The 26,029-nt window shown below is 44.1% G+C and overlaps 1 protein-coding gene across 1 annotated transcript; it reads right to left on the bottom strand.

Annotated features, from left to right (window-relative positions):
- On the bottom strand, positions 1 to 25,379 carry CLUL1 (clusterin like 1). Its single transcript, XM_039912222.1, has 8 exons — positions 25,280 to 25,379; positions 23,293 to 23,441; positions 16,148 to 16,315; positions 11,150 to 11,609; positions 6,529 to 6,666; positions 1,719 to 1,924; positions 967 to 1,077; positions 1 to 180 (listed from the first exon to the last, which is right to left on the bottom strand). Exons 1-8 carry the CDS (start codon positions 25,377 to 25,379, stop codon positions 1 to 3), a joined length of 1,512 nt encoding a protein of 503 aa, XP_039768156.1.
- Positions 25,380 to 26,029: the final 650 nt, after the last annotated feature.

Raw genomic sequence — 26,029 nt, 5'->3', positions numbered from 1 at the left:
TTAAAAACTCTGTTTGTAAAACCGCAGTGCTTCTTCAGCTACATATTCAATAAAGGCCGAGTCTTCCGGGCTTAACTCATCAGGAACCCTGATCGTTAAAGTAGGTGAAGTCAGGATGTTTACCTCCACCTCTGTGTCACTTGGATCGGCTGAGTTTTCTTCTTGGATTCGCGGGACCACCTAAAAGAAAACTAGCATTCACTTTCACTGTAATATCTCAACAGACTTTCAAGTCTAACCATTTCCAATCTCAATGTTTCATAATTGTTTTTGAGAGAGAAGAGTAGAAAGCATCTTATATGCTGCTTGTCATCACCAGCCACAATCAACTTAGATTTTGGCATCCTCCCGAGTTCACCCCATAGTTGCTTTTCTTTAAATCAGCCGAATGGAGTGGAAACCATGAATTCTGCTAATGTCCAATCCTCCTGAACTTGAGTAAACACAGTTATTTTCTAGACCTGTGAATGTTAAGTTATTATGTCTGCCAGAGCCGAAGACTTGAAATCAAATGAAAATTTCTCCTAAGTGCTAGTTATCCTTCCTTCCCCATTTGACCTTAACCAAAGAATAATTCACAGATATATTCTCAGGTTGAAGCAACAGTTCCTCCTGTTATGTAGCCACACGATGAAATAAATGAACCCATAGACCACTAAATAAAATATTCAAAGCGTCCTCATTACAAACTTACTCTAGCTGGGCAAAATATCCCTTTAATGTTCTTTTACATGAGGATTTTATATCCCCAGAAAAGCCTTATTTAATATTTAAAGACCCTCAAATGCATTTTACTTAGTGTAATTTTGTGGACCGGTTCTTCGGTTCATACTGGAAAGTGCAGAAAAATAGGATTGATTATTCAGTGATTGTGCCAGAGCTGCAGGCAATTCATAATCAGAGAGCATTTTTCAATCTTAAATGGCTCTAGTTTCTCCCCTTGTAAACCTGAGTTATACAAGATACCTTTTTGAGGCTAGGTTTAATGAGATTAGTTCCCCTTTCTGAATTTGAACTCTTAAGATTGTGAGCTCTCCTTGCATAATAGTTGTGCTCCCACAGTAATAGTCTGTCATCCTGAGTTGAAGAGAAAAGTAAATTGCCTTTTAATTGCTCTGTATTATTAAATTGGAGAATTGGTGGAGAATCTGAAGTAACTGGTTTTTTTTTTGGCAATTTTCTAAAACTGCCCTTTCTGGGAAATTCAGGACTGGCCACTCGTTATCATTTGTTTCTTTTGGGGAGATCACTGGGTTTTTGAGCTTTAAGGGTCGGTCATAGATTCAGCATTGTGTTATTTATGAAATGATTTGGGAAAGCCAGGGTGGGCGTCTCATGTAAGTTATTGCCAATCCAAATACAAGAAAATGAGACTCAGACAATTATGTCTATTCCTTGGGACCTTAATTCCAGAGTGCCTGGTTATACAGGTGAGTGACTTTTTTTTAAGGCTTTCAGCAAAACAAAGGCTCGAGTAGGTTGAACTGTTAGGTTATTGCTCTACTAAAAGGATTGAGATCAAAATAAGTTTAATCTCTGGAGTTAGAGTCCAGAGGATTAACATACATTTAGTAAGGACTGAATGTTTTGAAGGCTGCAGTTTGACCCAGAAGACCCAATATCTAATCAAGGGGTCAGCACAATGCTTTTCTCTCTCTCCCCACCGCAGCCCCCTCCCCAAATAAGGAAACTCCAGACTGAGGCATCACCTTGCTTACGTTGAAGATGTTCTCAGATCCTGCCGTCCGGTTGGACAGTTCAGACACCCATCCGAATCTGTCTCTCAACTTCCCCATCAAATAGACGGTGTCTTCCATGTGATGCTCTACCACCTGGAAGATCTCAGCAAACTGATGTTTGGAGACATTGGCTAGTCTGAAGGCTTCGTCAAAGTTCACGTGCAGCTCGGGGACCCCAGGGCACTCTGTGTGAGGAAATAAAAGCTTTTTTTTAAAAAGATGGCATTCGTTAAGTGCTTATTGTGTGCCAGGCACCGTACTGAACGTTCGGATAGACACAAGCTAATCGGGTTTATTCATTTATTCAGTCATAGTTATTGAACATTTGCTGAGTGCAAAGCACTGAACTAAAGGCTTGGGAGAAAACAATATAACAACAAATAGACGCATTCCTGCCCCTAACAAACTCACAGGGGAAGGGGGAAGACAGGTATTAATATAAATAAATAAATTACAGATATATTCAGATACTTACATATATGCTGTGGGGATGAATGAAGGAACAAGTAAGATTAGTGCAGAAGGGAGTGGGAGAAGAGGAGAGGAGGGCTTAGGGTTGGACAGAGTCCAGGCCCCACATGGTGCTGACAGACTTAATCCCCATTTTACAGATGAGGTAACTGAGGCACAGAGAAATGAAGCGACTTGCCCAAGTTCACAGCAGATAGGTGGTGGAACCGGGATGAGAACCCAGGCCCTTCTGACTTCCAGGCTCTTCCACTCAGGCCGCACTGACAGGCTTTCCTTTGGAGATCTATTCTTGCTTCCAGCTATCCCAAAGAGGCTCATTCAGACCTCTGTAGTTTATGGGATTCCCGACCAGCTAGAATTTGTGTCAAAAAGGGTATTGGCTGTCCTGCCCGAAAGCCCTTGCAATAATGGCATCCTGTCCGATGTAATTTACAGTGTACTGTATAGTGACTATTAAATGAATAAATCAAATATTAAATATTTAGAAAATTGTGGCTTCATTGCAGTACTGGGGCCCCAGTGGCCTGAATGAATTAGTACAGCTTCCAAAATGCAGTTATTCCTCAGTGTGAGAATCTGGCCCAAAGGAAAATACTGCGGGTGAAGACTTCAGCAATTTTATGGTCTATTTACTGGATGTTCAATTAAAAGAGAGCAATAATTTGTTACTCCCCATCTTTCTGGCATATTTGTAATAGCCATACCAACCCATAAAAGGATCAATTACTGATAGAGAATTTAACTTGAACACAGAGACCTGTTTGCAAAGGGAAAAATTGAAGGCATGTTGAAAAATTTCATCTGTATTTGTTCACAGAACTGGTAATTTGAATAAGAGCAGAGTGGTGGATTTGCTATAGATTCAGTGATTCACAGTGAAAAACGACCCAGTGGGGTCATTCTGGCTGGGTCATTTTCCGTGTTCTATTTTTTTTAATGATATTTGTTAAGCACTTACTATGTGCCAGACTCTGTAATAAGCGCTGGGGTAGATACAAGCTAATCAGGTTGGACACAATCCCTGCCCCACATGGGGCTCACGGTCTTAATCCCCAATTTACAGATGAGGTAACTGAGGCACAGAGAAGTGAAGTGACTTCCCCGAGGTCACACAGCAGAGAAGCGGCAGATCAGATTTAGAACCCAGATCCTTCCGACTCCCTGGCCCTTGCTCTATCCACTAGGTCACGCTGTGCCTCACACTTGATTAACCAGTTTGGCTGACTGGGACCAGGAGCCCAAGGATGCTGGTGGGTTTTTCCCTATCTAGACTCCTCGCCTGCAGTGGGGCAGAAGGACAAGGATCAGTGGTGGTAAGCACACTGTGGGCAGGGAACGTGTCTGCTAACTTTGCCCGAGCATTGAGTACACTCAATATATACCATTGATTGATTGGAGAAAAATGGACGCGGGAGACCTGGTGGAGGAGATGAAACTTGGGTGAAAACTGGATATTTCTGTCCAGTTTTTATTTCAACTCACTTCTCCCATAACACCAGCCATATTCTGCTTTCAATATAGAAAGTTGTTGGGATACTAGGGAATATTCTTTCCAAAAAAATCTGTCTCTCTGGATAGATGAGTCAGTGAATGCTGTCGAAGGTTTTCTGTGTACAGGGCACTCTACTAAACATTTGGAAGTCTACAGTAAAGTAAATAGACATGATCCCTGCCCTCAAAGAACTAGAACACGGTTGCAGTTTTGGATGAAAATGTGTCCACGTACAAGGAGCTGCTGAGGATATGCATGACCCTTTTTGGGTGCAGAACATTGTACTAAGCACTGGGAGAGTACAAAGTTGGGAATTAGATGCAGTCCCTGTCCCCCGGAGGTCTCACAATCTAACAAAGCACCAATTGCCCTTAGAGTGAGGATCTTTCAGTTCCCAAGCCCACATTTTACGAAAACTTAAATAATGGATGTGTACACCGTAATACTCCTATTGAAAATCTCACAGTTATCCTCCTTTTACTTAGAGGGAGGGATGGTTTACAATCATATGAATGTATCTTCATGAAAATTTAAGTTCTAAATCTCTTAACCCAAGAGTAAATAACTTTTCCTTTAATTAAAATAGTAGTCATTTAATGTTTAGAAGTGTCCAAAACAGTAAGGCAGTTGCACTGTAGAAATTTACATGGCTTTTGACGGTATTTTATTTTGAGGATGGACCTTTTTAATATGGGGAGAAAAAAAATACTATTTCATATTCATGTCTGAAAGCATTAAAGTAAAATACTTTTCTAAACTGCAAGATAGAAAATCGCTTCATCTCTGTAAGGTTGATGAATTGTATACATTGTCTAATTAATTGATTTTTTTTTTTTTTTTTACATGGATGGGACAATTAAGAGACCTACTGGATTTCCAGTCTATGTTTCTTCCCATTAGGATTTGCATCAAGAATACTGTAGTCAGTCATTACTAGGAAGAGTGAACCCTTAAAGGAACAAATGGAAGAATGGATTTTTTGAGTTGACACAGTTGATCTAGAAATGACTAAATTGATGACTTAAATGCTAGTACTCAACTGACTGGCTAGACCGACAGTCAATCATTATCGAGGAGGCCGACAAAGGGAAAGATGATAACACCGTAGTCGACTCAAAGGTCATCATTTATTCCTTTGGGAAAATAATGAAGCATGCATTATTAAGCATTGGGTGGCGGGATGCTGGTTGTGAGAGAGGACAGATTGTCTAAAATCCATCAGGTTCAGTGGAGTAGGCAAACTCAGCAGTGTTGTTTTAATAATAATAATTACTATTATGGTACTTAAGCTCTTACTATGTGCCACGTACTGTACTAAGCGCTAGAGTGGATACAAGCCAAACAGGTCGGACACAGTCCCTGTCCCACGTGGAGCTCACAGTCTCCATCGCCATTTTCCAGATGAGTCCCAGAGAAGTTAAGTGACTTGCCCAAGGTCACACAGACAGTGATGGAGCTGGGATTATAACCCATGACCTTGTGACTCCCAGGCCCCTGCTCTATCCACTCCCCCATGCTGCTTTCCTCTAGTGTCACCAGCTATGGGATCTAAGTGGGGGATGTTTTGCACTAATTAGAGGATATTTCTCTAGGATAATGAATTGTTTATTGTATGGCATTTGTTAAGTGCATACTATGAGCCAGAAACGGAACTAAGCACTGGGGTAGATACAAGCTAATCAGGTTGGACACAGTCCATGCCTCACATGGGGCTCACAGTCTTAATCTCCATTTTATAGAGGAGGCACAGAGAAGTGAAGTGATTTATTCAAGGTCCTACAACAGACAAGTGGCAGAGTCAGGATTAGAATCCAGGTCCTTTTGACTCCCAGGCCTGTGTTCTACCCATTAGGCCACAAGGAAGTCTAGTTGGTACCACCCTGCTGCTCGGAGGAGGTAGAGAAGCAGCGTGGCTCAGTGGAAAGAGCCTGGGCTTGGGAGTCAGAGGTCATGGGCTCGAATCCCAGCTCCGCCTCTTGTCAGCTGTGTGACTTTGGGCAAGTCGCTTCACCTCTCTGTGCCTCAGTTCCCTCATCTGTAAAATGGGGATTAAAACTGTGAGCCCCACCTGGGACAACCTGATTCCCCTATGTCTACCCCAGCGCTTAGAACAGTGCTCGGCACAAAATAAGCGCTTAACAAATACCATCATCATCATTATTATTATTATTATTGTTAAACCGTTAGCTTCCTCCACTCTAGCAGGGATGGTACTACTACTAATAATAGTAATGATAACGCTATGGCATTTCTTAAGCACTTTGTGCTAAGCACTACTACAGCCGTGGTAAAAAACAGATAATCATGTTGGGGACAATCCCATACGGGCTCACGGTCTTTGCAGCTCCCGCGTCATACTGATTTGAATTGGCACCTTCTCCCGGGGTCGATGACTAATTAAATTGACAACTGAACTATCGACCCCCGAACGTTAATCGAGTTGACATATTCCATTTGACTTTTTGCTGTTTTATTATCCTGCCAATCCATGATTCATCAATGCAGACATCAAATGTCAGAATTGAATTTTGAATCCAAATTTGCAGGTATGGCAGAAAATGAGCGTGTGTATATCCAGATGTCTACATACATATGAACAAAGAGTAGAATCAAAGTGGAGGAAACAAATCATTAGTGAAAGAGTTAGCGATGTGGAGTGATTCAGTCGTTGCCAAATTAAGGATCGAAAAGTGGGAACTAATTACAAAAATAAATGTAAAGAAAGAATGCAAATTTTAAAAAATGACCACCTCGGAAGCTTGTAAGAAAACATTTGAATCTACTGAGCAGGTTACTACAGAAACAGACAAGAAAATGCTCATTTACCTTTCAATAGGTTATTCTGACATTCTTGGCATCTTTCATTAAATTGGAGACATTTAGAAGAATGTGGTCGCAGTTCTCTACACAGTGCTCTGTTTTGTCCCGGTGAGAGCTCAGTGAACGTTCCCTTTTGGTCCGAATCTAAAGGGAACCCAAAACATTTCCACATTGATTCCATGTGCGTGATTTACAAGTGTTTCATCAGAACAGAATTTCTGGCGTGTGTGTGTTGCTGAAAAATAAGGGTCAAAAGAACAAAAAGTAGTGGCCTCTCAGGCCGCGTTCCACGATACACAGTGTGTCATGATCATACAGGTCTTTTTCTCACAGAGCTGGGCTTTGCATTCTCAAGGCTAAAGGACCCGCTCTGGAGACAAGGACCTATCTTGAGGGAAACGCAGTTGGGAATTACTCACCCCACTACACACAAAGGACGGATGCTGCTTCTCTGATCCCCCGGCAACTCTGCCCGGTCCCAGAGAGGATGTGGCCGAGGCATGGCAGCATCCACGTCAACCATAGTCCCCCCGCCACAAAAACAGCTTCCACGGGTCCTTTGTGTTGGGTATTATCAATAGTATTTATTAAATATTTACTGTGTGCAGGGCAGCAGCACAGCCTAGTGGATAGAACACGGATCCGGGAGCCAGAAAGACCTGGATTCTAATTCCGGCTCCGCCGCTCGTCTGTTGGGTGACCTTGGGCAAGTTACTTCTCTGCCTCAGTTACCTCATCTGTAAAATGGGAATTAATGAAATGGGGACTTTGTCCAACTCTATTTGCTTGTCTCCACCCCAGTGCTTAGTACAGTGCCTGGCACATATTAAGCGCTTAACAAATACCAAAATTATTATTAAGTGCTGGGAGAAAATACCCATGCTGGAATTTAGACATGGTCTCTGTCCCTCAAAGGGCTCAAAATCTAAGTTCAGATGACAAATGAGATAGGCTGGAGAATCAATAAGATTGTAAATTCCTCGTGGACAAGGATCATATCCGCTGATTCTAGTGCACTCTTCCAAGGGCTTAGTACAGTGCTCAGCACACAAGTGCAGAGTCAATTTTTCTGATTGATTGAACCAGTTAATGGAGCAGCATGGCCTAGGTAGGGGATAGAGCACGGGCCTAGGAGTCAGAAGGACCTGGGTTCTAGTCCCGGCTTTGCCACTTGTCTGCTCTGTGACCTTGGTCAAGTCACTTCACTTCTCTGGACCTCATTCATTCAGTTGAATGCTTACTCTGTGCAAAGCACTGTACTAAGTGCTTAAGCACTGTACTAAGCCTCAGTTACCTCATATGTAAAATGGGGATTATAACTGTGAGCCCCTTATGGGACATGGACCGTGTCCAGCCTAATTACTTCATATCTACTCCAATTTTTAGAATAAGTGTCTTGTGCATAATGGCTTAGTGGAAAGAACACGGGCTTGGGAGTCAGAGGTAGTGGGTTCTAATCCCGACTCCACCATTTGTCACCTGTGTGACTTTGGGTAAGTCACATAACTTCTTTGTGCCTCAGTTACTTCATCTGTAAAATGGGGATCAGGACTGTGAGCCCCAAGTGGGACAACCTGATAACCTTGTATCTAACCCAGCACTTAGAACAGTGCTTGGCACATAGTAAGTGCTCAACAAATGCCATTATTATTATTAATAAGCACTTAAATACCATTAAAAAATGAAACAACAGTGTCTCTCCTTAAAATACTTTCCCTCAGAAGTAGCCGACGAAATATTTGTTCTACGGATGATTTAGTCCAACCCAGTCAACTCTCCAGCAATGAGGGGGCGTGTGACAAACAGGACCAGGCTCCATAAAGGCATAATCCTGGGCGACTGCTGCAGGTGGGTCTGGCCTGGACACCACGCTTCTGGGAAGAACAGAAGTACGGAGTTGTTCGTTTGGGCTATACTTTCAGGACCAATTTCTGATCATACAGGAGTCAATACAATCAACACCTTTCACTTGATTGAGGGAAACTTCCTGTAACAGCATAAATGGTTGGATCATTTAGGCTTGGATCCAGCCACTTCTGTCGAAAATTAGGTGGCCACATTGGCGACTGAGGTCTCTCAGGCCACCTAGCCAGCACAGACATCCAGAGTCACTCGGGAAACCCACTGGTCAGATTTAGACTTCCACCGCTGGACTGGCTTCCGCCCTACACAATAGCAGTGGTACGGGAAGGATACAATGTAATATATCCTGTCTGGGGCCGCATACCTGACTCTTTTGTGTAAGGTGACCTCGTCTCATAAGGAGGCCAATTGTGCAATGGTCTGGCTATGGGAAAATTGGCTCAGATGTTGCTAACTGTGGTGGATTCAGTTACAAAACCACCAGCAAAGAGCAGACCCTAATAGAGGTGAGAGGGAGGATTTCAGCTATCACAGAACAGCCACCTGGCAAGAGAAGGCCTAGACTGTAAACTCTTTGTGGGTAAGGATTGTGTCTACCATCTCTGCTGTATTATACTTTCTCAAGCACTTAGTACAGTGCTCTGCACAATAGTAAACACTCAGTAAATACCTATAGTATGCTTCCTCTTAGACCATCCAGCGACACCTGCTTCTGAATAATTCTGTTAACCATTCCAGGCACCTGGAGCCACGTTTCAGAGTTTTTTTTCTCTTTTTATGTTGTAGATTTTGAAGATTTCCCTCAACAGAATATTGCAAGGAGCAGGCTTTTGACTTCAAATATGTGATCTAGTTCTCTGGCAGAGGTGAGATCATAAGAATCTCTTGGAGTTCATTCATTCTTTCAATCGTATTTATTGAGCACTTACTGTGTGCAAAACACTGTACTGAGCATTTGGGAGAGTACTATATAACAACAGATGCATTCCTGCCCACAACAAGCTCACAGTCTAGAGGACGAGCTCAGTCTAGAGTTAAGGCATATTTTCCCTTTCTGGTTTTGGAGGAGGCGCCTTAGAAGTATCTTGCCTTTTTTCCTAACAAACACCTCAGTGGGAGAGGTGAGTTTGCTTTTGAATAAAAACTTCTCAAAATCGTGCTTTCCCAAAAAGTTCCAGATTGCAGTGACTGATCCCAAACCACCCAGAGGGCATTCAGGCAGTGCTACAATCCATGATTAACATGTTCTTCAAAGGAAATGTTTCCGTCTTCCTTCTAAACAAGATAACAAAACTTAGTTCCAACTTTCCTCAAGAGATGTGTATCCACTCATTTATTTAGTGAAAGAATCAGCCCATTATATAAGAGCCTTAAGCCAACCACTGCCCTTGAGTGAAGATTTCCCTCAAGTATATTAAGTTTGCTGTGGGCAGGGAACATGTCTACCAACTCTGTTGCAGTGTATTCTTCCCAAGCACTACAGTGTTCAGCACCCAGTAAGTGCTCAATAATAATAACAATGTTGGTATTTGTTAAGCGCTTACTATGTGCAGAGCACTGTTCTAAGCGCTGGGGTAGATACAGGGTAATCAGGTTGTCCCATGTGGGGCTCACAGTAAATCCCCATTTTATAGATGAGGTAACTGAGGCCCAGTGAGGTGACTTGCCCACAGTCACACAGCTGACAAGTGGCGGAGCCGGGATTCGAACCCATGACCTCTGACTCCCAAGTCAGGGCTCTTTCCACTGAGCCACACTGCTTCTCTGCTGCTCAATAAATACCATTGTTTGATTGACTGAGATATTATCAGAGAAGCAGCATGGTGTAGTGGATAGAGCATGGGGCTGGGAGTCAGAAGGTCATGGGTTCTAATCCCAGCTCCGCCATTTGTCTGCTGTGTGACTTTGGGCAAGTCACTTCAGTTCTCTATGTCTCAGTTGCCTCATCTGTAAAAGGAGATTAAGACTGTGAGCCCCATGTGGATCAGGGAGTGTATCCAATCCGATTTGCTTGTGTCCCCGCCAGAGTTTAGTACAGCACCTGGTACACAGTAAGTGCTTAACAAATACCATCATTATTATTATTATTATTAGAAGACTGGGACTGGATGTTTGGACCATTGGTGGGGGTGCAGAACAACTTTAAAAACAAAACCTCCTTGTATCCTTAGCCCAGGTGTTAGCTCTTCTATTTCCTTCATTACTGACTGTGTATTATTAACAATAATAATAATAATGTGTGGTATTTAATAATAATGTTGGTATTTGTTAAGCGCTTACTATGTGCTGAGCACTGTTCTAAGTGCTGGGGTAGATACAGGGTAATGAGGTTGTCCCACGTGAGGCTCACAGTTAATCCCCATTTTACAGATGAGGTAACTGAGGCACAGAGAAGTTAAGTGACTTGCCCACAGTCACACAGCTGACAAGTAGCAGAGTCGGGATAGCAATTACTATGCACCAGGAACCATACTAAGTGCTGGGGTGGATGCAAGTAAATTGGGTTGGACACAGTCCCTGTCCCACGTGGGGCTCACAGTCTCAATCCCCTTTTTACAGATAAGGTAACTGAGGCACAGAGAAGTGAAGTGATTTGCCCAAGGTCACCAACATTGATAAGTGGCAGAGCTAGGATTGGAGTCCATGACCTTTTGACTCCCAGGTCTGTGCTCTATCCACTACACCATGCTGCTTCTCTACTTTGTGTCTACCCTCCCCCATCAACAGAGGGAAACTTCATTCAATCCTTTAACACTCTACTTGCCTTTGGCTTGTTCGGACAAATCCTCGATTGTATCCGGGAGTCTGTTCAGGGTTTCAGTAATCACCTCGCTCACACCTTCAAAAATGGATCGGCTAAAATCAAAAATGAGCTGAAAGAAGTTGGGGATCTCCCAGCTCTTCAGAAAACCAACATTTCTCTTTGGGGCCTCCGAGGTCGCAGGCAGAAAGCAGGGCTCGGTTAACTCTGTGTCAGACAGGAAATAAGACTGAAAAGTCGGATCGAATTCTTGCCGGATCTGTCTGAAAAAATCAGCGCTCCTCTCAAACAGGGAGCTGATATCCAGGCTCAGCTGGCCAAATTGGTTCTCCATCTTCGTGAGCTGAACATCCTCTTCCCCCTCTTCCTCCTCCTCAAGGTTTCCATTGGAAGGAGCATCTCTTCCTTGAGCCTCACGGAGGGGAAAAATGATTGGAGGTATTTTTTTGAAAAAGTTTTCAACCTGAGTAGGAAGCAAATGGAGTCAAAAATTCATTTTCTATCCGGGGCATCTCACACCTCACACGCTGAGGCAAGCTCATGACAGCAGTGGAGAAAATGGGCTATTACCCCAGTAAATGAGGAAAGAGAGAGAGAATGAATGAGAATATATCATTCATTTTTGGCAGGGAAGATAGAGTCTGAAACTTCTATTGCTGTCACTTGGCCCACTTTTCAAGGCATTTCTGAGGCATTGTCAGCCCCAGGAAAGGAGAACCAGGAATAATATCCTAGTTTTCCATCCCTAGCCAGAAATTCATCCTGTCCAAGACTGCAAAGTTGGGCAAGCACTGTAGGTGATGTCTACACAGTCCAGCTGGAAGACTCTGATGGTTAAGCATCCTGGCATAACCTGGAAGCCACACTGAAGTGGCATATCTCTAGTGTAGAGAGGCTTGATGCAGTTCATTTATGGGATTATGGTGTTGGACACAAAAGTTTTTGAGTTTTCACCCTGTCTGTCAATGCTAATTGAGCATCATCTCCAAGGGAAGAGCACTATTTACTGGTACAGAGTAAAAATTAGATATAGTAATGGCATTAATAGTATGAAGGCCTTACTGTAGGAATAGTGCTGGGAAAGAATATACATTCATTCATTCAATCACATTTATTAAGCACTTACTGGGTGCAGAGCACTGTACTAAGCACTTGGAAAAGTACAATACAACAATAAAGAGTGACATTCCCTGCCCACAACAAGCTCACAACCTGCTGGTGGAGAAAATACAATTCCAATACAAGACAACTAAATAAAATTATAGATATATACATAAGTAATGTGGGGCAGGCGGGGAGAGCAAAGGGAGCAACTCAGGGTGAGGCAGAAGGGGGTGGGAGATGAGGAAAAGTGGGGCTTAGTCTGGGAAGGCCTCTTGGAGGAGATGTGCTTTCAATAAGGCTTTGAAGTGGGGGGAGAGTATTTGTCCTTCAGAGTTGAGTAGGGAGGGTGTTCCAGGCCAAAGGCAGGACGTATGCCAGGGGTCGGTGGCGAATTAGACATCGACCTTGTCCCTCAAGAGGTTCACCCTGTCTTTGAGGATTTGCAATCCAAACCCTGAAGGACCTGGGTTCTAATTTGGCTTTGCCACTTGTCTGCTGTGTGACCTTGGGCAAGCCACTTAACTTCTCTGTGCCTCAGTTCCCTCATCTGTAAAACGGGGATTAAGACTGGAAGCCCCATGTGGGACAGGGACTTTGTCCAACCTGATTAGCTCATATCTACCCCAGGGCTTAGTAAAGTGCCTGGAACATAGTAAGCACTTAAAAAATAGAAAAATCTCTATGTCCATTGGAGATGGCTGTATCGGAGCACTCCAGGATTAACTGAAGGGGCAGCCAGCAATTTCAAACTCTCTCATAAAGTCTTCCTGGATAACCATGAGACTTGGGCTCATTCGACCCTTGGATACTCACATCCTCTTCTAGGCCAGGCCGCTTCACGAAAGTAAAGTCCTGGATTGAGACTACAACAGTATTGAAATATTTCACATGGAGAAATCCCAAGACCTGATTTCTTTTAATGGCATGTGTTAAATACTATGTACCGGACACTGCATTAAGCACTGAGACAGATCCAAGCTAATCAGGTTGGACACAGTCCATGGCCCATATGGGGCTCAGAGTCTTCATCCCCATTTTACAGAGGAGGTAACTGAGGCACAGAGAAGTGAAGTGACTTGCCCAAGGTCATAGAACAGACAAGCGGCACAGCTGGGATTAGAATCCAGGTCCTCTGACACCCAGGCCCGTACTCTTTCATTCGTTCCTTCATTCAGTTCATTCAAGCATATTTATTGAAATCTCCTGCCTTCTCTCAAAATCCACTCTCTCCACCTGTGCATCTGACCCCATTCCTTTACACCTCATCAAAACACTTGCCCCCTTCCTTCTTCCCTCCCTAACTGCCATCTTCAACTGTTCACTCTCCAGTGTTTTTTTCCTCACGGCTTTCAAACATGCCCATATCGCCTCATCCTAAAAAAACCCCGCCCTGACCCCAAGTCTCCCTCCAGTTATCGCCCCATCTCCCTCCTACCAATTCTCTCCAAACTCCTTGAGCAAGCTCTCTACACCCACCATTTCAAGTTCCTCTCCTCCGATTCTCTCCTTAACCTCTTCCGATCTGGCTTCCGTCCCCTTCACTCCACAGAAACCACCCTCTCAAAGGTCACCAGTGATCTCCTTCTTGCCAAATCCCATGGCCTGTACTCCATCCTAATCCTTTTCAACCTCCCAGATGTCTTTGACACAGTCACTCACCCCATCTCCTGGAAATACTACCCACCCTTGGCTTCACTGACATTGTCCTCTCCTGGTTCTCCTATCTCTCTGGCTGCTCATTTTCAATCTCTTTTGCGGGCTCCTCCTCTGCCTCCCATCCCCTAACTGTGAATATCCCTCAAAGTTCAGTTCTGGATCCCCTTCTCGTCTCCATCTACACCCACTCCCTTGGAGAACTCAATCGTTCACATGGCCTCAATTACCACCTCTGTGCTTATGACACCCAAATCTACATCTCTAGCCCTGATCGCTCTCCTTCTCTGCAGTCTTACCTTTCCTCTTGCCTTCAAGACATCTCTATTTGGACGTCCTCCCATCGCCTCAAACTTAATATGGCTAAAACTGAACTTCTCATCTTCCCACCCAAACCCTGCCTTCCCACTCACTTTCCCATCACGATTGACGGCACCACGGTCCTCCCTGTCTCACAAGCCCGTAATTTCGATATTATCCTTGACTCCTCTCTCTCATTCAACCCTCATATTTAAACCATCACTAAATCCTGTTGTGGTGAGTCCACAACAAACTACCTTGTTAGTGACTGTTTGTAATCCCTCGACCAACTGACAACAAGCAAGAGACTTTGTGAAGGCACTAATGTGCTCTATCCGAGACAGGTGATTGTGGGCCTGTGCGGGGGCGGAGCATGGAGGGAGGGGTGGGTTTCTCTCCCTGTTCTACCCGCTAACAGGCCTGGACCAATCAATGACTGCTACATGGAGTCACAGATGCTACACCTAAACAAGATAAAAGGTGGTTGCTTTGAGGCATGCTAAAAAAAGGATGCAGCTGAGGGTACTTGGAGGCAGCACGGTGGAATGCAGAGGAGCGGAAGTATGCAGAGAAGTAAGAAGATAGCAGTACTTGGAAGCAGAAAGAAGCAGCTTTGGCAGAATGGACTCCTTTGACCACAGATTGGTATTAGACCTTTGGTGGAATTGAGTGAGTGTGTGTATGTGTCACTCCTTTGCACATTGGTAAAAGTAAGTAAAAAAACTTTACCTATTAAAGTTGGTGATCAGAGATGTGGTTTGACTTCTCTTATGTGTCACTGAATCTCCCCTGTTCCAGAAAGGTTCTGGTTGGTGTGAACTGGGGGTTTATGTCATCTGTCAGTTCTACCTTCACATTATCTCCCAAATCTGCCCCTTCTACTCCATCCAAAATGCTACCACAAAAATGCAAGCACTCTCCTATCCCAGCTTGATGATTGTATCAGCTTTCTTTCTGACCTTCCTGCCTCCCTTCTCTCCCCACTCCAATCTATACTTCATGGCTCAATGGAAAGAGCCCAGGCTTGGGAGTCAGAGGTCATGGCGTCTAATCCCGGCTCTGCCACTTGTCAGCTCTGTGACCTTGGGCAAGTCACTTCACTTTTCTGTGCCTCAGTTCCCTCGTCTGTAAAATGGGGATGAAGACTGTGAGCCCCATGTGGGACAACCTAATTCCCTTGTATCTACCCCAGTGCTTAAAACAGTGCTTGACACATAGTAAGTGCTTAACAAATACCAACATTATTATTATTATGATTATTTTCCTTCAGAAATGTAGAGACTGTGTTTCCCCACTTCTCAAGGAAATCCAATGGTTGTCCATCCACCTCTGCATCAAGCAAAAACTCTCACCATTGACTTTGAAGCACTCAATCACCTTGCCCCCTCCTACCTCACCTCGCTACTCTCCTACTACAACCCAGCCTGCACATTCTGTTCCTCTAATGCTAACCTCTTCACTGTGCCTCGATCTCTTCTATTTCACCGCTGACCTCTTGCTCACATCCTATTTCTGGCCTGGAATGCTTTCCTTCCTCATATCAGACAGATAATTGCTCACCCCTATTTCAAAGCCTCATTGAAGGCATATCTCCTCCAAGAAAACTTCTCTGGCTAAGCTCTCCTCTTCTCCCGCTTTCTTCTGTGTCACCCTGACTTGTTCCCTTCATTCTTCCTCCCTACCATCCCCACAACACATATGTATATCTGTAATTTATTGATTTATGTATATTAATATCTCTTTCCCCCTCTAGACTGCAAGCTCATTGTGGGCAGGGAATGTGTCTGTTACCTTTAGTTGTATTGTACTCTCCCAAGTGTTTAGTACAATGCTTTGCACACAGTAAGTGCTCAATAAATATGACTGACCGAATGAATGAGTGCTTACTGTGTGCAGAGTAGTGTAGTAAGTGCTTTCTACTAGGCCGCGTGTCTTTTTTCTTACCTTATCTACCACAGAGGACCAACTTGGCTGGCAAGTGGTATAAAATCTCATGCAGATGTTTTCCAGACATGACTTGCATTCATCCCATGAAGCCGTCAGGGACAACTGGCAACGCCTCTCCTCCTCTTCCAGCCTTTCCTTTATTTCATCCACAAGTCGCTGCGTCTCCTGTGTCAGGAAGAGGGAACAGCGGGGTTTGGTGGGGAGCCACCGGGGATCTCACCTTTTGGTGGGGGTTCCTACCTTGGTTCCAAACCACTCTCCTTCAACCTCCTGGCTGGCTGTCCTTGTCCCAGGTCATTTGGAGAGGGGAGTGGAAGGGAGTGATGGGTGCTCTCCGGCCACTCCACAGCGTGAATAAGAATCCGGGGAAATATGCCAGTTCAAGATGGAACTTTGTCTTGAGTAGGAAATTGAGAGGCAGCATGGCCTGGTAGGTAGAATATAGGCCTGGAAGTCAGAAGGACCTGTGTTCTAATCCCAGATCCACCACGTGCCTGCTGCATGACCTTGGGTAAGTCGCTTACCTTCTCTGTGCCTCAGTTACCTCACCTCTAAAAGGGGGATTAAGATTGCAAGCCCCATGTAGGACAAGGACTGTATCCAACCTGATTACCTTGTATTATAATAATAATTCTGGTATTTAAGCACTATGTGCCAGACACCGTACTAAGCTCTGGAGTGGATACAAACAAATTGGGTTGGACAGAGGTAGAGCAGTGAAGTGACTTGCCCAGGATCAAACAGCAGAAAAGCGTGAGTCTGTTGTGGGCAGGGATTCTCTCTTTGTTGCTGAATTGTACTTCCCAAATGGTTAGTACAGTGCTCTGCACACAGTAAGCACTCAATAAATACGAGTGAATGAATGAATGAAGTGGTGGAGCCGGGATTAGAACCCATGACCTTCTGACCCCCAGGCCTGTGATCTATCCACTGACCTATTATTATTATTACTGGCCATTATTATTATTACTATCATTATTTTACTCTGAAATCACTGGGATCGTGGACTGTGTCCGACCTGATTACCTTGTATCTAGAGAAGTAGCATGGCTCAGTGGAAAGAGCATGGGCTTGGGAGTCAGAGGTCATGGGTTCAAATCCCAGCTCTGTCAGCTGTGTGACTGTGGACAAGTCACTTAACTTCTCTGTGCCTGTTACCTCATCTATAAAATGGGGATTAAGACTGTGAGCCTCATGTGGGACAACCTGATTACCCTGTATCTACCCCAGGGCTTAGAACAATGCTCTGCACAGAGTAAGCGCTTAACAAATACCAACATTATTATTATTATTACCCCAATGCTTAGTACAGTACCTGGCATATAGCAATACTAAACAAATACCATTAAAACAAAGTGCCAGCCCAATTCTCCCCTTTACTCCCAAAACAAAAGTGTGGTTTGGGTGTTACTTAACCCAAGCGCTTAGTAGAGTGCTCTGCACAGTAAACACTCAAATACCATTGATTTGATTGATTGTCTGGGGCTGCCTCTCCTTTGTATCTGAATGTCCACAGGCCGTGGAGCAGGACGGGGTCTGGACTGGCAGCTGTGGAAATGACTATTATCCTGGTTGCTCAGGGACCCTTTTGCCTTCATCACATCTCCAGCAGTTTCTCTTTTCTCCTTTAAAAGGGCTAGGGGAAAGTAGACTGTAAGATCACTGGGGGCAGGGGATGGTCCATAACCACAGACTTGCCAGGCTCTGGTTAAAGGGTAGCCGGGAAGTGTCCCTCCTTCCAAGGAGGGGAGGGAAACAATATTGCTGTCAGAACTCCCATTTCTATCTGTGCTTGAACCCCAATCGGTGGCTCTGGTAAACCCACTTATACCTCGGATGTTCCTTCTGAGTTTGAGGCTCATTCATTCATTCAATGTATTGAGCATTTACTCTTTGCAGAGCATTCATTGATTCAATCGTATTTATTAAGCGCTTACTGTGTGCAGAGCACTGTACTTAAGCACTTGGGAGACTACAATACAACAATAAACGACATTCCCTGCCCAAAACGAGTTTATAGTCTAGAGGTGGGGAGACAGAGGTGAATACAAATAAATAAAATTATAGATATGTACCTAAGTGCTGTGGGGCTGGGGAGGGCAAGATCAAAGGGAACAAGTCAGGGCAATACAGAAGGGAGTGGGAGATGAGGAAAAGAGGGACTCAGTCTGGAGGAGAGGTGCCTTAAATAAGACTTTGAAGGGGAGAGTAATTATCTATCGGATTTGAGGAAGGAGGGTGTTACAGGCCAGAGGCAGGACATGGGTTAGGGGTTGGCGGTGAGACGGGCAAGATCAAGGCACAGTGAGAAGGTGTGCACTAGAGGAATGAAGTGTGCGGGCTGGGCTGTAGAAGGAGTGTAGCGAGGTGAGGTAATAGGGGGCAAGTGGTGGACTGCTTAAAAGCCAAACGATGAAGAGTTTTTGTTGATGCGGAGGTGGATGGGAAACCCACTGGAGTTTTTGAGGAGGAGGGGTGACAGGTTTGAATGTTTTTCCAGGCAGCAGAGTGAAGTATGGATTGGAGTGGGGAGAGACAGGAAGGCTGAGAGGTCACAAGGAGGCTGAGGGCAGTAATCCAGGCAGGATAGCAATGAGTAACTGTATTAACATGGTAACAGTTTGGATGAAGAGGAAAGGGCAGACTTTATTATTAATAATAATTGATATTTAAGTGCTTACTATGTGCCACGCACTGTTCTAAGCACTAGAGTAGATACAAGGTAATCAGGTTGTCCCTTGTGGTGCTGTCTTAATCCCCATTTTACAGATGAGGTAACTGAGGCAGAGAAAAGTTAAGCGGCTTGCCCAACACCCCACAGCAGACAAGCGGCGGAGACGGGATTGGAACCCACGTCCTCTGATTCTCAAACCCATGCTCTTTCCACTAAGCCGCGCAGCTCTTTAGCTATGTTGTGAAGGTGGGGGCAACAGGATTTAGTGATGGATTGAATAGGTGGGTTTGAATGAGAGAGAGAGAGAGTCAAGGATAATGCCAAGGTTATGGGCTTGAGATGGGAAGGATGGTGGGTGCTGTCTACAGTGATGGGAAAGTCAGGGGTGGGCAGGGTTTGGGTAGAAAGATTAAGCAGCAAAGCAGCGTAGCTTTGGTGGAAAGAGCATGGGCTCGGCAGTCAGAGATTTGGGGTTCTAATCCCGGCTCTGCCACTTGTCAGTTGTGTGACTTTGGGCAAGTTACTTAACTTCTCTGTGCCTCAGTTACCTCATCTGTAAAAATGGGGATTGAGACTGTGAGCCCAATGGGCCAACCTGACTACTTTGTATCTACCCTAGTGCTTAGAAGAGTGTGGGTACACATGTTAGTACTTGAGATACCATTATTGATTATTATTATAAGGAGCTCTGTTTTGGAACATGTTAAGCTTGAGGTGACGGGAGGGACATGCAAATATTTTTAATTGTAGTATATACAGTGCTTACTCTATTATCCAGGCACTGTATTAAGCGCCGGTTGAATACATGTAAATGCATTAGAGATGTCTTAAAGGCAGGAGGTGATACGAGACAGGGAGAGGGATCAGGGCCGGAGCTGTGGATTTTGGGTATCATCCGTAGAGAGGTGTTAGTTGAAGCTACGGAAGTGAATGAGTTCTCCAAGGGAGTGGGCGTAGATAGAGTATAGAAGGGGACCCCGAACTGAACCTTGAGGGACCCCCACAATTAAGGAGGTGACGCCAGATATGACGTCTCTGGGCAACACTGTGGGCTCCTTCGGCGAGAGACTCGGAAAATAGTGACCCACATCATGGTGATGCTCTTTGGCGTTTCTCTCTGCTGTGGAACTGGTCAAAGGATTCTGGGCATGAGCTCCAGAGTGGGGGGAAAGTCGCGTGTTTTACAGTTTTATGGTTCTGAAAATTCAAAAGCCTAAGAGTTGGACCGATTTTTCTCCACGGTTTTAATATCAATTTAGCAAATACTCCCCCCTTGTGGCGCTGAGCTTCATTGAGCAAATCTGCTGCTCGGCCTGGAGAAGGTGCACGGAATTTGCCACTGAAATAATATTTGGAGGACTTTCCCTCTGGCGAGCCCCACTGCGTACTTCGGTCTGAGCTCTCCCCATTGGTGGCCCTGGGACTCCAAATCCTCCATCTCTGGCCCTGGCACCGCGGCCAAGAACCGTTTGCCATGCTTCTCATTCCCGCGGATTCATTCAATCGTATTTAATCGAGCATTTACCGGCGCGTAGCACTGTACTAAGCGTTTGGGAGATTACAGCACAACAATAAACAGACACATTTGCCTGCCCATAATGAGTTTATGGTCAAGAGGGGTCTGGTGGCAAACCCTATCACAGCACTTAATAATAAAAAACAATGACAGTGATTACTATTATCATGGTACTTGCTAAGCACTTACTATAGATAATAATAATGTTGGTATTTGTTAAGTGCTTACTATGTGCAGAGCACTGTTCTAAGCGTTGGGGTAGATACAGGGTAATCAGATTGTCCCCACGTGAGGCTCACGGTCTTAACCCCCATTTTACAGATGAGGGAATTTAGGCACGGGAGAAGTGAAGTGCCTTGCCCACAGTCACCCCACAGCCGACAAGTGGCAAAGCCGGGATCCGAACCCATGACCTTTGACTTCCCAAGCCCGGGCTCTTTCCACTGAGCCACGCTGCTTCTCTCAAGCTGCTTCTCGGTACTATTTAGCAAAGCACTGTTCTAATGGTGGGGTAGATGACAAGTTAATCAGATTGGACACCGTCCCTGCCCCACCATGGGGCTCACAGTCTTGATCCCCATTTTACAGATGAGGTAACTGAAGCCTAGAGAAGTGAAGTGACTTGCCCAAGGATACCCAGCAGACATGTGGCAGAGGTGAGATTAGAACCCAGGCCCTTCTGACTCCCAGGGCCATGGTCTGTCCACTAAGCCATGCTACTTGCTAGAGAACCAGCGTGCCTTAGTGGAAAAAGCATGGGTTTTGCGAGTCACAGGAGTGGGTTCTAATCCCGGGCTCCTCCACTTGTCTGCTGTGAGATTCTTGGGCAAGCCACTTAATTCTCTGGACCTCAGTTCCCTCATCTGTAAAAATGGGAATTAATACTGTGAGCCCCACGTGAGACAACCCTGAATACCTGTATCTACCCAGTGCTTAGAACAGAGCCTGACCCATAGTAAGTGCTTAACAAATACCAATAATATTCATTAGACTGTAAGCCCGTCAAACGGGCAGGGACTGTCTCTATCTGTTGCCGACTTGTTCATCCCAAGCGCTTAGTACAGTGATCTGCACATAGTAAGCGCTCAATAAATACTATTGAATGAATGAATGAACAATATTATTATTATTACTTCTAATAGCCACACTATTTTCTAATGAAATTTGTAGGAGGGACAACTAGGATGAAGAGAACAAGAATGGAAAGTTTTGTCTAAATTAGCTACTCATGCCAAGAGGAACTGGCATTTTACCTAATGCCAAAGTGGATTAGACTATAAACCCGTCAAAGGGCAGGGACTGTCTCTATCTGTCACGATTTGTACATTCCAGCGCTTAGTACAGTGCTCTGCACATAGTAAGCGCTCAATAAATACTATTGAATGAATGAATGACACATCCTATCCAACATACCTTCCTTGCCTGTGGAAACCGTACTGGGATGGATTCTGGGGCCACTGTCTCAGTTTAGGGGCAACAAGCACCTGCCAGCTTCTTAGCTCCAACCAAGGGCCCTGGGATAACCCATCCAGCGCTGATTGGGCAGCAGCATGGCTTAGTGAAAGAGCACTGGCTTGGGAGTCACAGGTTGGGAATTCTAATCCCAGCTCCGCCACTTAGCAGCTCTGTGACTTTGGGCAAATGACTTAACTGCTCTGTGCCTCAGTTACCTCATCTGTAAAATGGGGATTAAGACTGTGAGCTCCACGTGGGGACAACCTGATTACCTTGGATCTATTCCAGTGTTAGAACAATGCTCGGCACATGGTAAGTGCTTAACAAATACCATCATTATTATTATTATTATTTACCAGGGCCGTCCAAGTCAGTCTGCTCTGCCTAAATCCAGTTCCAAGCTTTGCCTCTCACCAAGGTTTGATTAGATTATCCCCACCTTCCTCTTCATGCTCCAATGCGTTAAAGTCATTAACAACTGAACTAAACCCCTAGGTGTTCGGAGAGATGTTCAAATAGTTCAGTTTCACACTTTATCACCAAGCCCAGTGAAAGGGCCTAGGAGTCAGAGAACCCTGCGCTTGGGAGTCAGAGTCATGGTTCAAATCCAGCTCTGCCACTTGTCCTGTGACTGTGGGCAAATCACTTAACTTCTCTATGCCTCATTACCTCATCTGTAAAATGGGGATTAACTGTGAGCCTCACATGGGACAACCTGATTACCCTGTATCTACCTGAGTGCTTAGAACAGTGCTCTGCATATAGTAAGCGCGTCCAACATTATCATTATTATTATTGTTATAATTGTGGTATCTGCTAAGCGCTTTACTATGACCAGGCACCGTACTAAGCGCATGGTAGATACCAGTTGATCAGGTTGAACACAGTCCCCGTCCCACATGGGGTTCACAGTCTCAATCTCAATTTTACAGAGGTAACTGAGGCGCAGAGAAGTGAAGTGACTTGTCCAAGGTCACACGACGAGTGGCGGAGTCAAAATTAGAACCCACGACCTTCTGACTCCCAGGCCTGTGCTGTATCCACTACCATGCTGCTTCTCTATCCCAGCTCTGCCATTTGCCTGGTGTGTGATGTTGGACAAGTCACTTCACTTCTCTAAGCCTCGGTTTCCTCAGCTACAAAATGGAGATTAAATACCTGTTCTCCCTCCTACTCAAACTGTGAGCCCCATCTAGGACAGGGACCGTGTTCAATCTGCTTATCTTGATTCTACCCCAGTGCTTAGTGCAGGGTTTGGCACAATAAGATTAACAAATACCAGAAGAATAATAAAAAAATTTTATTAATCATCCTCATCCCTCCTCTGTTATAAGGACTGTTTGAGGAGGGGATAACTGGCATAATAGTCACAATAAATGAATAAAGAAATCAATAAATAGACTATTATCCAGAAAGTAAAATTCCTGATCCTCTTGATTCATGAGGGCGATATTCATGTTGCAAACAGTCCTAAGAATGATAGTATTTCGATTGTACCTTCTTTTCTTTGCTGCTTTTCTTCAGGGTTTTCATCAGCTCTCTGTGTTTCTCCTCATTTCTTTCCATCATGGTTTTCATCTGCTTAATTCCCATCAGAGCTTTCTTCATCTCTTCATCTACGTATTTCTCCCCGATTTCAGATAAGTCTGAAAGAAATGCAGCATCCGTAAATGGGAGTTTTGATAAAATTAGATCACTGGTTCTCTGATATTTGCCTTCTCCTAATTTAGGTCCTAGTGGATAGATTGTGAAACCAGTCAGGAGACCTGCATTTTTTTTCTTTTAATGGTATTTAAGCACTTACTGAATACCAGGCACTGTACTATGCGCTGGGTAGATACAAGGTTGGATACAGTCCTTGTCCCATATGGCTCTTAGTCTTAATTCCCATTTTTAAGCTGAGGTAACTGAGGCCCAGAGAAGTGAAGTGACTTGCTCAAGGTCACACAGCAAACAAGTGGCAGATCAGTATTAGAATCCATGTCCTTCTGACTCCCAGGCTCGTACTCTATTAGGCACACTGCTTCTATAGTTCCAGTCTAGCTCTGTTGATGGTTCCTGTGTGACTTTGGGGAAATCATTTAACCTCTCTGTGCCTCGATTTCTTTCTCTGTTATGAGTTATCTCCTAGCCCTATCTCTTAAATTATGAATCTGTGGGGGATAAAGACTGACTCTTCCACTGCTTAACACAGTGCTCGGTTCACAGTAACTGCTTAATAAGAGCCATAATTATTATTATTATTAATAGCAGACGTCTGAGTACTACGTGGACCCACTATGATGACCGTTTAAACATGCTTCAATTAATCTTCTTGTCCCCTTTTCAATTACCTATTTTCTTGCTACCTTTTAGTTTTAGTTCAAAGGCAAAAATACGTGGGTTTATTTTAGCTGATTTTTTTAAGTAATTGAAAGCATTCATTTCACAGCCCCAAAATACCCTCTAAGCGAGGTACCAGGACAGAATCTGCCATTATCCTATTTACGGAACTTCCCTTCACAGCCAATGGTGCCCTTCCCCAAATTGGATTCGTTGGTAGCCTCTTCACCTCCGGTGAGCTGCTTCGATTCATTTCTTTCACTGGTTGGTTTTTGTTGCACGGACTGGCTCCCTAGACTTCTACACTATGACTTTACTCCTAGTTATAAATAAAAAGATTTCAGAGACTGGTTTTCCAAAGTGGCTTCCAAGAAGGTGATTATAACCCCAGAACTGCAGTCTTATTTCATTTCCGCTAATTTAATTTTGAAATGTTAGGTCCCAAGAGTATACATCACCAATAATGAAAGCCAAAGTTCCTCCTGAAACAAGAACTCAATCCTTGATCGCAAAGCACCTAAATTGGGTGCAGTCATGATTTACTTTTCATGTTAAGAATGGCAATGCAGGGTTTTATTTTTTTTCAAATAAGGATCTGAATGAGACTGTGAGGCCTGTGAGCTGCAGAGACTGTGTCTGATCTGATTACATTTTATCTTTCCCAGTCCTTAGTAGAGTACTTGGCATGTAGTAAGCTCTTAACAAATACCATAAGCAGCGTGCCCTAGTGGGAAAAGCATGCGCTTGCAAATCAGAGGATCTGTGTTCTAATCCTGCCCCTGCCACTTGTCTGCTGTGACCTTGGACTAGTCATTTAACTTCGTTGTCTCAGTTACCTCATCTGGAAAATGGGGATTACGTCCTCTTCTCTGATTTAGACTGTGAGACCCATGCAGGACAGGGGCTCTGTCCAACCTGAGTATCTTGGATCTAGCTCAGTGCTTAGTACAGTACTTGGCACATAAGTAAGCTCTTAACAAGTACCACAGGGGGAAAAAAATGGATGGTATTTACCCACAGTGTCAAAGAAAGTTTTACCACGCTATAAAAAGAATGTAGATGAAAAGAGCTACATCGTAACAGGTGAAACAACCATAAAAGTCACTAGTAAAACCAAGAGCCATCAATCCCAGTGCAGGGAATCACAGAGAAAGCAGTATACTTTTGAGATTTATTTGTGGATCCATCTTCTTCCATGTAGGAGCACAGCGATGATACTTCAACCAAAGCACGGACACAGTGAGCATCACTATCAACTTCATGTTCTCCCTGCTACGGAAAAGAAAAACGATCGTAAGTGAAATGTTTGCTATTGGATTGTCATTTTTCATTCAGCATCATTTGGAAAATAGATTAGCTGTTAATAGATGATTCTGTCAAATATGACTTCTACTAGCTCAGTGACTGTACGCATCTACAGTAGATGTTTTAGTATGTAGCAATCAGTCGATAGTTTTTAGTGAGTGCTTATGTGTTCAGAGCACTGTACTAAGCACCTGGGAGAGTACACTATAACAGTACAACAGACACATTCCCTGCCCACAAAGACCTTACAGTTCAGATGTGCAGGAATGTTTCCTGTCAGTTTCATTTACATTCTAGCAGGCGGTTAAAGAAGGTTACCCAATCAATCATATTTATTGAGTGCTTACTGTGTGCAGAGGTTATTAACACAGTGATAATCAATTGTATATTTCCAATAAGATACAAAGAATTCAGCTCATCCCCATAAATTAAAAATGTCTTCTTTGGCCTTCTCACTATTTAACATCCTAACTCAATCAAATGCGTGCAAATATTTCAGTAAGAAATGCTCTTTTAATAAAATTGATGTTTGAAATTGACTTTAATAGCTATTACTCTGACAGCAAAAAGTAGTCATAATTGTTATGCACTCCGTATAAGAGAACGC

Source organism: Ornithorhynchus anatinus, chromosome 5 (assembly GCF_004115215.2).
Source record: "Ornithorhynchus anatinus isolate Pmale09 chromosome 5, mOrnAna1.pri.v4, whole genome shotgun sequence".
Classification (NCBI taxonomy): domain Eukaryota; kingdom Metazoa; phylum Chordata; class Mammalia; order Monotremata; family Ornithorhynchidae; genus Ornithorhynchus; species Ornithorhynchus anatinus.
This window is presented reverse-complemented; position numbering and strand designations above follow the sequence as displayed.

What these genes read in the sequence shown, in the direction of transcription:
- CLUL1 (XM_039912222.1), bottom strand. Translation starts at nt 25,379, where the DNA reads ATGAAGTTGATAGTGATGCTCACTGTGTCCGTGCTTTGGTTGAAGTAT. An exon ending in AAAGCAGCAAAGAAAAGAAG is followed by an intron (nt 16,316 to 23,292) that starts GTACAATCGAAA and finishes TTCCTGACACAG; the next exon opens with GAGACGCAGCGACTTGTGGA. An exon ending in TTAAACCTAGCCTCAAAAAG is followed by an intron (nt 181 to 966) that starts GTATCTTGTATA and finishes GTTTTCTTTTAG; the next exon opens with GTGGTCCCGCGAATCCAAGA.